Source organism: Physeter macrocephalus, chromosome 10 (genome assembly GCF_002837175.3).
Source record: "Physeter macrocephalus isolate SW-GA chromosome 10, ASM283717v5, whole genome shotgun sequence".
Taxonomy (NCBI): domain Eukaryota; kingdom Metazoa; phylum Chordata; class Mammalia; order Artiodactyla; family Physeteridae; genus Physeter; species Physeter macrocephalus.
Genome location: NC_041223.1, coordinates 72,430,504 through 72,445,984, shown reverse-complemented (window position 1 = coordinate 72,445,984; position 15,481 = coordinate 72,430,504). Strand labels below are relative to the sequence as shown.

Genomic DNA, 15,481 nt, shown 5'->3' with positions numbered 1-15,481 from the left:
AACAGTGAGAGGACCGCGTACCACAAAAAAAAAAAAAAAAAAAAAAAAAAATGTTCTGATGTCTTCCATTATTAAATAATAGCAGATGTATTTTTTAAAAATCACTGCTTTAACATGCTTTCATGAACAATATTGAATAGCACAGGGTCATACCTACTAACTCTTTTAAAAGTAAGAACACATATATTTTACCTTGGGTTTGTATTTTATCGTGAAGAATATATTTGGTAAGAGAGAATCAGGTCCTAATGAGCAGTAGAATGTGACAACTCCAGCAACAAATGACCAGAAGATCATTAAAACATGAAGATACCTGAGAAATAAAGGAAGGTAATCATTAGAATCAAAAAAAAGCATATAACACTAATTAGTCCCTTCATTGATTTCACAAGTTTTTAATTAAGCACCTACAATACCAGGCTGAAGCAACCTCTCCGGTCATGATTTTCTGAATGTATCTGCTAACTATAAGAATCACAAAATGTATGCTATCAAATGTATATTTCATTAAAAGTATAAAGAAGTATAAATTCTCAACATTTCATAATTTGGTACCTAAGTTGTCATATTTAGCCAATACCACATTTTTCCAGAATACCTTCTAATGACAGGGTAGTATTCAAACCCCACCAAAATTCTGATTATTTTTCATTAAATCAATTTTACTGAGTGCCCGTTTTGTGCTACATAGTACTAGACTCTAGGGATACAGTAAGGAACAGCACTGCCATGGTCTCTATTTGCATGGAAAACACTATCTGGTAGGTATAACAGGTAAGTAAGTAAATACAATACAGTGTGATAATGTGTTCTATATTATGACAGAGAAAGTATGCATGATACGAGAACTCCTCGGGCAAAATACACAACCCAAACTTGAAAAGACAGAACAACTCTTTTCAGAGAAAGCTGTGTCTGTGGAAAACCTTAAAGAGTGAGTAGGAGAAAACCAACAGAAGAGGACAGGGTAGAGGAAGGAGGGACTGGGGAAGAGGCAGGGGAATTCAAACTGGAGAGAACTACATGGGCTAAGATCTGAGCACAGTTCCAAGGAAGAAGTGGCCTTGAGATGAATCTAGAAAAGCCAAGCCAAAGCCACATGACACAATGTCATAGAGTAAGCCATGTTAAGGTGTCTCAATATGGCCAGTCCTCACAGCACACAGCTCTGATGTGCATACATTTCAGTTGCCAAGACTTTGTGAGACACCAGCCCCCCAACATCACAGTTCAAATTCTAATTACCGCGTCACGGCTGTTAGCTGTGCAAACTGTACAGTACAAACTTTGGTGCTAGCTCTTCAGGCCACAAATCACTATGCAGTGAGAAGAGAATGAAGCCAATCCACAGAGAGAAGCAGGAAAATCTGGGAGGTGAAGAAAGTATTGGCAGTATTCCAAACCCTGGTTCTATGTGTCTCTGAGGCCCAGCTACACTCCAATTCTTTCTGCACTTACATAATCTCCCCATGATTCCCCTCTTTGCCAAACCTAGTGTGAAGTGAGTTTCTTTCATCTACCATCAAGAGTCCTGAGTAATGCCCAGGAGACAATGAAGAGTTTTAGGAAGATTTTAAGAATTTTTAAGAGTTTTAAGAAAAAAAGTAGTATCACCAGATGATCAGTAGACACTCAGACGGCAATATGGAGAATGGCCTAAACTGGAAACATGCAGGCTAATTAGAAAGCTGCTGAAGTAATTAAACTAGGAGAGTCTACAGATGGCCTGTACTAAGGGAAGAGACTTAGAAATAAAAAGAAGCTGACTGTTTTGAGACATCTAGGAGAAAGAATTAAGGGGACTAAATAGTTGATTAGATGCAAGGAGAAGGGAGAGATTAAAAATCAGTTCCCTTTGGACATGTTGAATTTCAGATATCTCAAGACATGTCAATAACCAGCCAAAAATGGTTGGAACAGAAATGTTCCATAACCAGCCAAATTTTGGGTAGTTTAGATCTCTGCAGAGAATATGGGCCAAGGATAAAGGTTTGGAAATTACCAGCATAAAGATCACTGAAGTCATGGGAACGAATGACATGACCAGGGAAAAGCTGCAGAATGAAAAAAGAAGAGAACATAATACATTTAAGAAATAAGCAGAACAAGAGGAATCCGTAAAGGAATCTAGTAATTAGAAGAGTTGAGAAGACAACCGGGGATCAAGTCAAAACGGCTGTCAAGATAAAAAAAGAAAGAAAACATTTCAACAGGGATGAAGTAGTTAACATGATCAAATAGTTGTAAAATAAAGTGAGACAGATTGAGAAGTGTCCGTCAGTTTTAGCAACAAGAGAGCTACTGATGACCTAGGCAATAGTAGAATGGTAAAGGACGGCAGTGGATTGAAGACAGGTGGGGAAGTGGAACTGCTACATGTGGATAATTCTCTTTTTAAAGGAAAGAAGAGCTAAGGTGTTAGCTGGAGAGGGACAATGAGGAAAGGTGTTTAGAAAAACCTGATCATATTTAAATGTTAATAGGAGAGAAGGAGAAAAGAGAGAAGAAGGTAGGAGAGAAAAGGTAACTTGAGAGAATCATTTTCTCCTAGAGAAGATAGGGGTAGTTGGGATTCAGAGCCAAAATAGAAGAAATCGTTGTAACAGGAAGAGATACGTCCTCCCCAATACCACAGAGAAAGAAGAGATTGATGAGAATGGAGTCAAACCTGTCGGTTTCAAAACAGGAATTTATGACGGCCTTTAGGTGAAACAGGAGATGCTGAGAGTAACGGGCGAAGGTGGCAAGAACGGAAGTTCTAGAAGACTGGGGAAGTTCTGAAACAGCTGCTGGGAAGAAGTAAAGAGAAAGGTATCCTGGGGAACTGCTGAGCAGTACTGAGGCTGAAGAGTTAAATTTACAGGTGTGGGATCTTCTCTAGCAACATTCAGTAACCAGGATATAAACACTAAAAAAAACAAGCAACATCACTGATCCAAGATTTAGAGTTTGTCAGGTGAGTGGAATGTAAGGAAAGAGAGTCAAAGATACTGGCAATAGAGTGGTTGAAGTGACAGGCAATGCAATCTAAGCTAGACTGACTCCAAACTACACAGGAAAGTAAGTGACAACACAAGAGGGACAGTGGATAGGAAGAAGGTAGAGAATCGGGAGGCTGAGAAAGGCAGGCTTTTCCGAATGAGAGAAGCAGGCACTGGTCAGCAAGCGGGAGGTTTGATTTTTAAGATTTCACAGGTAGAACACTTTCTGGTGATAACCAGGGCCACCATATGGTGATCCAAGTGGGAGACTGTACAGGAGTCACCTCGAGATAGACTAGCACATTTGATGGGCTACTTGCACAAACACTGAAGTCACCCAGAATGATGGCAGAATTTAAAATGGAGAGAAAGTCTATAAACCAAAAGCTTATAGTACAAGTGACCTGGAGATCAGTGAGAAAACAGACAGATGGTATATGTTTCAAAGGAGTAAGAGACTTCTATTTCCTTGACAGAATAATTTGTACCAGACTTGCCTTCCCGCCATAAACAACTATAAAACTGAACAAAACATGTGCAGCAACTGCTTTTAGGCACTGGATAACAGGCAATATACAGCAACAGAATCTCTAAGAGAAGGGAAGCACACAAGTGAGTTCCACATTGATCCCAGTTCTTTGACTGGGGACAACTGCCCAAGTGCAGCATGGAATAGAAAAGGTTACAGAAGATATTGTGAAGATCTGGGATTTCAGAAATGGGGAATAAAGCACCAAGTAGTCAGAAGGTGAAGATAGATGATTAAAGATGCTTACGTATTATAGACAGTGACCAAGTAAGTGCAAAAGCTGTGAGACAAAGGCTGCACCACCCAACTAGATGAAACTGCCTGGTCTCCAGGCTTCCAGGGCAATTCTATACTTGAGAAACATCCACTACATACCGCTTATTAAATGCTCTCACTCAGCACTTAAAACATAAACATGATTACTATTCACTCAAAAAACTGCTATGGCTTAATGTTGCCTGCAGGATGAAACACAAACCCCTTAAACCTTTATGGTCCCTTTCACGCTGACCCCAACCCACCTTTCTACTCTTATTTCTTCTCATTCCTTTATACAAAGCTTCACTCCAACCAATACCATAATTGACATCAAGTTTTAAAGAAACATTAAGTCTGGAAACTAACTCAATAGGTTATACAGGTATTCACAGAGGAAATTATGAAATTCATGTCCATAGCCACTTACTGAAAATCATTTTGAGCCGGAGAGATATGACTCAGAATTCAGAATTTTTAGGATTCTTGAACAGTTTTACAGCATATATTTCATAAATAACATAATGTAATATGTTAATGAGGTCTGATACAGTACTCCATAATCAGATATTAATATTTCTGCAGCAAAACATATAAACAATAAATAAATAAATAAATGTCAGAAATAAATACTATAAATAGTCTCATGTCTATTGCGATCAGGTTTTGTTATCAAGTGCCAAACTCAGGGGAAAAGTTACTTCTTCAGAGCTTTTTTGATCTCAGAATTACAGATTAGGAATTGTAGACCTGTGCTTAGACGGAATGACAATAAACCCTACATGAAATATGTATACTGCTATAACTAGGGCAAGCAATAACTAAGGCATTATTTAAGAAGGAAATCTATAGCATTAAATGCATTAATCCTGTTGTTCTCAACCAAGGGTGAGCTCACTGCCCAGGGGACATGTGGCAGAATATGGAGACATTCTGATAGTCACAACTGTAGGGAGAGGGAGAAGGGGAGTGTGGCACTTACGTCACACGACTAGAGGCCAGGACTCTGCTAAATATCTTACAGTGCACAGGACTGCCCCCCACAGCAGAGAATTATCTGACCCAAATTATCAACAGTGTTGAGGCTGAGAAACCTCGCATTAATCAGAGACAAAGAAATGCTGAAAACCATCAAGCTAAGCGTTCAGAAGGATGGGGGGAAAAATGCAAATCCAAACACATTAAAAGGAAGGAAACACTAAAGAGAAGAACAGAAATCAATAATGTAGAAAATAATGATAATACAAAAAATAAAATTAAGCTTGTTCTTTGGAAAAACTAATAAAATAAGCAAACCTCTAACTGGATACTACTGAAAGTTTTAGGGCACCAATAATTACTCTAAAAACCGATAATTAAGAGAAAAGTGTAAGTACTTAACCCACTTTTCCAATTTGAGATGTACTTCATTGTAACTAAATAGACCTAATGGAGGATGGAGTAAAGCAATTTTACACACACACAAGACTTTTTTTAAAATTAATTATTTATTTATTTTTGGCTGTGTTGGGTCTTCGTTTCAGTGCAAGGGCTTTCTCCAGTTGCGGCAAGCGGGGGCCACTCTTCATTGCGATGCGTGGGCCTCTCACTATCGCGGCCTCTCTTGTTGCAGAGCACAGTCTCCAGACGCGCAGGCTCAGTAGTTGTGGCTCACGGGCCTAGTTGCTCCACGGCATGTGGGATCTTCCCAGACCAGGGCTCGAACCCGTGTCCCCTGCATCGGCAGGCAGATTCTCAACCACTGTGCCACCAGGGAAGCCCTACACAAGAATTTAAACTAAAAACTACAGAAGGAATGAAAGAATACAAAATCATCATGTTGCATCCTATAATGAAGTAACTGATTCAGGGAGTAAATAAACGGTGAAACCAAAGAGAAAGTTTGTTGGGCAGTTGTCACCACCTGAATCCACAAAGTGAGGCAACTCCATCTAACGTGGAGTTATCCTCTGATGTGATATAATAGGATGTACACAGCATCAGTGAAGTACTCTTGCACCAAATAAATAAATAAATAAAAATAAATCTAAATCTAATGGAGCCTATAAATCTAACTCCCTGTCTACAAAAAATATAAAGGTGCAGGTGAGAGTAAAAAAAGAAGACACCACAAGGAAACTATCAGCAAAATCCAAGGTGTGAACAAATGACTCAGTTTCTTCAACAACTCAATAGCAAGGAGGAAAAAAAGAGTGGGTGAGGAAGAATGTTCTAGATTAGGGTTGACAAACTATGGCTTATGGATAGCCCTCAAGCTAAGAAAGATTTTTACATTTTTAAAGGGCTCTTTTAAAAAATAATATGGGGGCCTTCCCTAGTGGCGCAGAGGTTAAGAATCCTCCCACTAACGCAGGGGACACAGGTTCAAGCCCTGGTCCGGGAATATCCCACATGCCACGGAGTAACTAAGCCCATGAGCCACAACTACTGAAGCCCGCGCTCTAGAGCCTGTGCTCTGCAACAAGAGAAGCCACCGCAGTGAGAAGGCCGCACACCACAATGAAGAGCAGCCCGCGCTCGCTGCAACTAGAGAAACCCCATGTGCAGCAACAAAGACCCAACACAGCCAAAAATAAATAAATAAATAAGATAAATTTTTAAAATAATAATAATAATATGGGACAGAGACCTGATGTAGCCTGCAAAGCCGAAAATATTTTCTCTGACATTTTACAGAAAAAGTTTGCCAACTCCTGTTCTAGATTATAAGATATTTACAAAAGTTTAAGAAATGCATCAACTACATACAATGAGTGGACCTAGCTTAGATTCTGATTAGAACAAAGGCACTACAAATTTTTTTTTTATAAATTTATTTTTTATTTTTGGCTGCGTTGGGTCTTTGTTGCTATGTGGTCTTTCTCTAGTTGCAGCGAGCGGGGGCTACTCTTCATTGCGGTGCGCGGGCTTCTCATTGCGGTGGCTTCTCTTGTTGCGGAGCACGGGCTCTAGGTGCACGGGCTCCAGTAGTTGTGGCTCGTGGGCTCTAGAACGCAGCTCAGTAGTTGTGGCACACGGGCTTAGTTGCTCCGCAGCATATGGGATCTTCCCGGACCAGGGCTTGACCCCGTGTCCCATGCATTGGCAGGTGGATTCTTAACCACTGCGCCACCAGGGAAGCCCCTACAAATTTTTATATAATTAGGAAAATCTGATTATGGACTAGTTATTAGAAGACATTAAGAATTATTGTTAATTTTGTAAGGTTATGGTTTTGTGTAGAATAATTTACTTTTTAAGGGAGGAAGGTTAGACTTTTTTAAGGCATTGATGGTTACTGAAGCTGAGTAATGGGTGCTTAGAGGTTCCTTGCACTCTCTTTTTTCTATATATGCTTGGAAATTTTCAAAACCAAAAGTTAAAAAGACAAGGTTTTAGCAAGACAGATGAGGGAATTAAAAAAAAAAAAGAATACAAATATACAATACAGAATGAAAAAGAGATAATCATAGCTATAACTGAAATGAAGAGTAAGACTATAAACAACTATATGTATGCTCATAAATTAGATAACCTATATGACATAAATTTTTAGAAAAAGACAAAAATGCCAGAAATTAGGAAGTGAAGAACTTGAATAGACCAATTATCATTAGAGGAATTAAAACATAATGAGACCTGACTATAAAAAAAAGACCCCTGGCCCAAATGGTTTTACCAAACTTTCATAAAACAGATAATCTCTACTTTATACAGACTGCTTTCAGGGGGAAAAAATGAGAAAAAACTGCTAATTTTAAAGGATTAATATAATTTTAATTCCCCAACCTGATAAAGATAATATAAGCAAATCATTAGGTCTATTTTACTTATTAATATAGATATGAAGTACTAAGTAAAATATTAGTTAACTAAAACTAGCAGTATATCATAAAATAAAGAATAATACCATAAGAAAGGCATATTTTTTAAACAGTTCAATATCTGTAAATTTACACCATCATGAACTAAAGGAGAAAAAAAAAAAATCAAAACAATGAGGCCTCTTGACCTATCTACTAGTTTACAGGGAACACAGAGGGAAAAGAACATGCCCCAAAACACTACAGGGATGCAATCAGCAAAAGCCAGACTGCGGAAAACTCTACAGAACAAATGGCCAGTTTCCTCAACAAATAAATTACAAGGTTAAAAAAAAGGGAGGGGGGAGGGAAGGCAACATTCAGATTAAAAGATCATATTTGGATCTTATTTAATTAACTGTAAAAAGCTGTTTATAAGTAAGATTCATTACGGATGGAGTAATGGATAGACAGACACACAATAAAGCATATAAAAAGACAGTAAAATGTTTGAAAGCAAACTTATGGTCACCAAAGGGGAAACACGGGCAGAGGGATAACTCAGGAGCTTGGGGTGAACATACACACAGTACTGTATATAAGGTAGATAACCGGGGCTTCCCTGGTGGCGCAGTGGTTGAGAGTCCACCTGCCGATGCAGGGGACATGGGTTCGTGCCCCGGTCCGGGAAGATCCCACATGCCGCGGAGCGGCTGGGCCTGCGTGTCCGGAGCCTGTGCTCCGCAACGGGAGGGGCCACGACAGTGAGAGGCCCGCGTACCGCAAAAAAAAAAAAAAAAAAAAAAGAAAAAGATAGATAACCAACAAGGACCTACTGTATAGCACAGGGAACTCTACTCAATATTCTGTGATAACCTATATGAGAAAAGGATCTAAAAAAGAATGAATATATGTATATGTATAACTGAATCACTTTGCTGTACACCTGAAACTAGCACAACACTGTGAATCAACTATGCTCCAATAAAAAAAAATATGTAAAATGTTAATGTAAAATCTAGGCAAAACATAATTGGTCGTTTACCGTAAATTTCAACATTGCTATATGTTTAAAACTGTTCATCATAAAATGTTGGAGGGTAAAGCTCTAACAAATTCAGGGAAATCTGAACACTGGATAGATATTTAAGGATGCTAAGAAATTAGGTTTTTTTTAATGTGAAATGGTATTGTGGTTACGTAGAAAAAAAGCTCCCATCTATTAGAGATACATACTGAAATGTTTAATGTTTGCTGATAAAATATGTCATGTGGGATTTCCTTCAAAATAATTAGGGGAGGGAGTGATATTGGACTTTGAGCTGATCATTTTTGAAGCTGGGTGACAGGTATTTACAGGTTTCATTGTACTATTCTATTTTTATTTTGTGCTTTAAGTTTTCCATAATAAAGTTTTTAAATGACAAAAAAGCAATTAAAAGGACATCAGAGCAGATCTGAATGGAGAAAGATTATGTTCATGGATGAAACCATTAAATACAGTTAGCTCATCAATTCTACCCAGATTAATTTACAAATTAAATAAAAACTGGGCAAATTCTTTGCCCTCCTCACATGAAAAGCAAGAGCCTAATTTCCTTCCCCTTGAATAGAGGCTGGCCTTAATAACTCACTCCTAACCAAAAGAATGTGGCAGAAGTGAAGCTGCCTAACTGCCTAACTTCCTAACTTCCAAGGATAGGTCATAAAAAAGATACAGTTTCCACCAGAATCTCTTTCTCAGGATACTCACCCTTGTAACCCAGCACCAGGTTGGGAAAAAAGCCACACATGAAGGCCATATGTACGTGTTCTGGCCTACAACCCAGCTGTATATAAAAACACACTACAAAACTATAATACTGGCTTCCCTGGTGGCACAGTGGTTGAGAAATCGCCTGCCAATGCAGGGGACACAGGTTCGTGCCCTGGTCCGGGAAGATCCCAAATGCCGCGGAGCGGCTGGGCCCGTGAGCCACGGCCACTGAGCCTGCGCGTCCGGAGTCTGCACTCCGCAACGGGAGAGGCCACAACAGTGAGAGGCCCGCCTACCGAGAAAAAAAAAAAAAAAACATTATAATACTGTCATTTAAAAAAAAATTTGGTACTGTTGTAGAAAGAGAAAAGACATTCAAAAGAAACAGAACATACAGTGAAAGACCCACTTAGTTTGGAAACAAAAACACTGTAGAGTCTGACTGTCTGAGTTCTAATCCTGGCTATGACACAAAGCAAATTACTTAATCTCCCTGACTCTTGCTTGGGCCTCTATAATATGGGGTAATAATAATAATACCTAACTCATAGGGTTGTTACGATGATTAAATAAGTTCATAAAAGTACTTGCAAAAGCCTGCCTTAATACTAAGTTAAGGGACTTCCCTGGTGGCACTGTGGTTAAGAATCCACGTGTCAATGCAGGGGACATGGGTTCGAGCCCTGGTCCGGAAAGATCCCACATGCCACGGAGCAACATAAGCCCATGAGCCACAACTACTGAGACTGCGCTCTAGAGCCCACGAGGCACAACTATTGAGCCCAGGTGCCACAACTACTGAAGCCCGTGTGCCTAGAGCCCATGCTCTGCAACAAGAGAAGCCACTGCAATGAGAAGCCCGCGCACCACAATGAAGAGTAGCCCCCACTCATCGAAACTAGAGAAAGCCCGCGCACAGCAACAAAGACCCAACGCAGCCAAAAGAATAAATAAATAAATAATTTTTTTTTAATACTAAGGTAAGTAAGTGTATGTAAGCCAGTTGTGGTAATCTGAAAAGTAATAAAGAAAATAATACTAAAACACATTAAGCAGGCTCCATATATAGAAGAAGGCTATATATACAGAAAAAAATCGCAATTTATAAAATAAAATTGTAAACTGCAGGTAAAAGTGACTAGAATGTTAACAGTAGTCAACTCTGAATGGTAAATTTATGAGTGATTTTTAACGTCGTCTTTATATTTCTATTTTCTGACTTCTTTACAGTTTATATGAGTCAATGTTATTTAGAAAGTTATCAATAATAAGTATTTTTTCTTAACAATGTCTTTTTAATGTTATTTTAGAAGTCTGGGCTTCTAAATCAGAATGATCTACATTAGAATCCCATTTTGCTACTATCTATGAGCCTGAGAAAGTTACTGAACAACTCTAGGCTTCAGTTTGCTTATTTGTAAAATGAGGCTAATCAAGGACCTGCAAATTAAAACTAAATGAGCTACCACTATATACTCACTAAAATGGCTAAATTAAACCTATAAACCATATCAGACAGAACTGTAAAACATTTCTGGAAAGAGTAAAATTGGTATAACCACTTTGGAAAACTGTCTGGCAGTATCTACTAAAGTTAAACAAATGTATATGCTATGATTAAGCATTTTCATTTATGGGTATATAAACCCAAAAGAAATAAGTACATATGTCTATCAAAAGAAATATATATTAGGATATTCACAGCAGCATTATTCATAATAGCCAAAGACTGTAAACAATTCGAATGCCTTTCAAAAGAATGGACAAAGTGTGGCATAGTTTCAATGGAATACGACACAGTAACAAAAAAGAATAACTACTGATATATGCAACAATATGGATAAATCTCAAAAGGAGAGTTGAGAAAAAGGAACCAGATACAAGATGACCATATGATTCCATTAATATGAAGTTCAAAAACAACAAAAATGATACATGACAAGGAGAAGGTTATTGACAAGGGAGCCTACTAGGGTGCTAAAAATGTTTTACATCTTGATCTGAGTGGTGGTTACATGGGGAGCCATATTTTAAAATTCACAGAACTATACAATTACGTATGTGTTATACACTTTTCTGTAAGTTATATCTCATAAAAACAAAGTCACTGAGGCTAGTAATAGTACCTACTTCACAGTGTTATGAGGATAAATAAGACAAAAATAACTGCTAACATTTAATAAGAGCACATGTGCTGAGCACCATTCTAAGCACTTTCCATGTGTTAACCCACTTAACTCATCAAAGTAACCGTATAATGTAGGTACTAGTATTATGCCCATTTTACAGATTACGGGACTGGGACAGATAAAAATTAGATTACTTATCCAAAGTCATATAACTAGTTAACGGAGGAGTCAGAATAAAATTCTTACAATCAAGCTTCAGATTCAAAACCTTCAACCACATCAATAAATTGCCTCAATAATAAATGAAGGGGACCTCCCTGGTGGCGAAGTGGATTAAAGACTCCATGTTCCCAATGCAGGGGGCCCAGGTTCAATCCCTGGTCAGAGAACTAGATCCCACATGCATGCCGCAACTAAGGAGCTGGCAAGCTGCAACTAAGGAGCCCACCTGCCGCAACTAAGACCTGGTGCAACCAAAAATAAATATTTTTTTTAAAAACCTCAATTACAGCTAAACGCTAGGAAAAAATCTATACAAAAAATAATAATAATAAATGAAAACTCTTAACACAATACCTGAGCCAAAGTACTCACAAAGTGTTATCTATTATAACTATTACCATTATTATTAGGATTAACTTAAAATGTTCCTAATTATAATACTCAAATATTCAATCCTATGATTCGCCAATAAATCTATATATAATTGTATCTATGCTCTTAATTTATCCCAACAATACTGCAAAATTGATATAATTTGAAATATATAAAGTATATATATCACTCTACTCTTCCCATAAATCAGTTACAATGGTCCAAAGGTTATATCCATTTATCGTTCCACAGATAAGATTCATAATTTTAATACATATTGAAAGAAAATTTTATATGCTAAATAACACTTTGAGAGTTCTTTAGGAGTTACAGTTTCAAGACAACTAGAGAAAAAATTAATTTCAAAAAGAGTATTAGTCCGGGACTTCCCTGCTGGTGCAGTGGTTAAGAATCCGCCTGCCAATGCAGGGGACACGGGTTAGAGCCCTGATCCAGGAAGATCCCACATGCTGCGGAGCATCTAAGCCCGTGCACCACAACTACTGAGCCTGCGCTCTAGAGCTCGTGAGCCACAACTACTGAGCCCACGCGCCACAATTACTGAAGCCTGCACGCTCTAGGGCCCACCTGCTGCAACTACTGAGCCCACACGCTGCAACTACTGAAGCCCACGTGCCTAGAGCCCAAGCTCCGCAACAAGAGAAGCCACCGCAATGAGAAGCCTGCGCACTGCAACTAAGAGTAGCCCCTGCTCACCGCAACTAGAGAAAGCCTGTGCAGCAACGAAGACCCAACACAGCCAAAAAAAAAACAGTGTTAGTCTAAGTTTAACCATAATAACCAGGGGAGTTTTTGTTTGGTTGGGTTTTTTTGTGTGGTTTTTGTTTGGGTTTTGTGTTTTGTTGTTTGTTGTTTTGTGTGTGTGTGCGTGTGTGTTTTGTGCGTTTTTTTGGAGGGGTTTTTTTTTGGCTGTGCCAGGTGGCTTGTGGGATTTTTTTTTAACTTTTTATTTTATATTGGCATATAGTTGATTAACAATGTTTTGATAGTTTCAGGTGTACAGCAAAGTGATTCAGTTATACATATACATGTATCCACTCTTTTTCATATTCTTTCCCCATTTAGGTTGTTACATAGTATTAAGCAGAGTTCCCTGTGCTATACAGCAAGTCCCTGTTGGTTATCCATTTTAAATGTTGCAGTGGATCTTAATTCTCCGACCAAGGATCGAACCCAGGCCCCCAGCAGTGGAAGCACGGAATCCTAACCACTGGACTGCCAGGGAATTCCCAACCAGGGGAGATTTTAAACTGAAAATTTATGTTAAAGCTATTTCTAAAAATTAACTGGTGAAATGCCTGTACAGAAATAATTTGCTGAACATATGTACGAAGCATATCTTCTCATTTTTTTCTAGTTCCATAGTTATGCCCCCAATGTTTTCTGTATTATATACACATACATATATATTTTTAAATTTCTGAATAGATGTGCCATGTATGCAAAAACAATTTCATTCATAAATCCAACCACTCAGAGATAACACTTATGTGTTATTTCCTTCTTTCTTTGCATAACGCAAATACAGGGTACAGAGATCAGATGCTATACAGACCTGACGCTATCCTATGACTCCTTAACAACATAGAACACTGGATGCTATGATTAAGTTGGAAATCTAGTTAAACCTGCTCCTACATAGTTGCCCTACTTTAGAGATCTTAACTGACCCGGCTCCCAAAGAAGACAGGTAAGAATCCCTGGACAAAACTTAATAATCGTATAAAGCTGACATGTTTTCCAGACTAAACCTGTTAATCTGGCTTGAAATACCTTCCAGATGACAAAGCAAGTAAGTACTTAATATTTTCCACTCTTTTAAGAATTCCACTTCTTCCATACTCTTACAATCAAACATCTTGCCATCACAATCAAAGTACATTTTCCAGTAATATCAATCTCTGTTTAAACCTAATATTATATAAACCAGAGTCAACTAATAAGAAAGCAAAGAGGCCAGGGAAGAAACCCAACTTCAACACAGTCACAGGAAACGGTTATCTTAGAGCAAAATTAAACTACCAAATTTCTTGTGAATGCTTCCCCGTTCCTATCCTAGGGGATTAACTACTTCCAGATAAAGAGTAAGGATTGCTGCACGCTCGAAACATCAGAGGAAACAGCATGCAGATGCTGTCGCTGACAACTCTCAGATTTCTTTCCACCGAAAGCAAATCTGAAGATAATTCTAAAGGAACATTTCTCCACTACTACCTATATCATCGCTACCGTTTCTAGAAAATCTACCAGTTTATTTCAGGGGCAGAACCTTCCGTTTTCAAAATGTCAACTAAATTTACCAATTTTACGTTTCAGTCTTCCCTTTAAAACTATTCTAGAGATGATGGTACTATTCTGCTTTCTGACTTGGGTTCAGCAAATCTTTACGACCTTTTGTTGTAACCAACAACACTGCGGGAAAAGCCGTGATCGACTGTGATCTATATTGTAGGTGGGCGTGAGAGCTAGGGGAGTCCGTCTAAACCTGCGACTGCGACAGGACCTTGCACCCTCCTCCATCAGCTGACCGTACCGCCCGGACAGATTTCATTCTGAAAAGCACCGTTGATGGAGGCCCAGGTTTTAAGAAATGGGTGAAAACAAGGGACGAATGGGGTCCGGGTGGCTGAAGAGGCGAGGCCTTGGGAGAGGGGGTACTCGAGCCCACCCTCGCCCGCACTTCCGGGCTCCGGCGCCCAGCCCGGCTTCCCCGAGCCGCTCTCCCCAGAGGCCCCGCAGGCGGCCCCACGTCCCGCAGCTGCGCAGCCCGACGTTCTCCGCGCAGCGATACAACGCGGCCTGCATCCGCAGTTTCGGAGGAGAGCTACCATCCGTCCCCCGCCCGGCTGGCTCGGCGCCGCCGCGTTACCTGTTGAGGAGCAGGGAGGCGGCGCTGAGGCAGAGCAGCAGGAAGCAGAACATCGGGTACTGGCGACAGATCTCGCGTCCTACGTCCAGCCGCAGACGCTGCTTCAGCTTCTCTCCCAACGTCCACACCCAGGGCGCCATCTCCGTTGGCGTGGCTGAAGCTGCACTACAGACCGAGGCTGAGGTCGAGGCGACCCCCCATCAACCTCCCGCGTCTCCGCCACCGGGCCGGGCAGCGGACCCAGACCGCCGGCGACCGGCGGACGGTCCGCCGGCTGCAGCTGCCCAAAGCCCCGCCCACAGGGCCCGCCGCGCATGCGCGGCCACGCCCCCATCCGCATGGGGTTCAGCCGTACGACGTTTCTACTGTCACCCCGCGCAAGGCCTGTCGGTCCCGCTGCTCAGCCCCCGGGCCAGAGCCGCGCGCCGGCCTCTGGTGGAGGGCCTCATTCCCCAGCGACCGGCCCTTTTCGGAAGCTGCAGCACCCAGTAACCGCCTGTATTGCGGAGGAGAGACAGAAGGTTGTGCCCGAGCACAGGAGAAACCGCAGCCGCCCGGCCCTGCC

The 15,481-nt window shown here is 40.3% G+C and overlaps 1 protein-coding gene across 10 annotated transcripts in view; it reads right to left on the bottom strand.

Moving 5' to 3' along the window:
- The window catches only part of SNX14 (sorting nexin 14), an 85,094-nt gene extending 69,899 nt beyond the window's left edge, over positions 1-15,195 (bottom strand). For 9 of the 10 annotated variants that reach the window (XR_008618408.1, XM_028494673.2, XM_055087634.1 and 6 more), the window contains exons 1-2: positions 14,917-15,195; positions 193-313 (exon numbers count right to left, since the gene is read on the bottom strand). Coding sequence is in view for 8 of the 10 variants with exons in the window: in XM_028494673.2 (XP_028350474.1) it covers positions 193-313; positions 14,917-15,056 (261 nt within the window). In the remaining 2 variants the exon portion in view is untranslated. The remainder of the gene's footprint in view (positions 1-192; positions 314-14,916) is intronic. The other variant, XM_028494679.2, reaches the window with a different exon arrangement.
- Between the last annotated feature and the right edge of the window lie 286 nt (positions 15,196-15,481).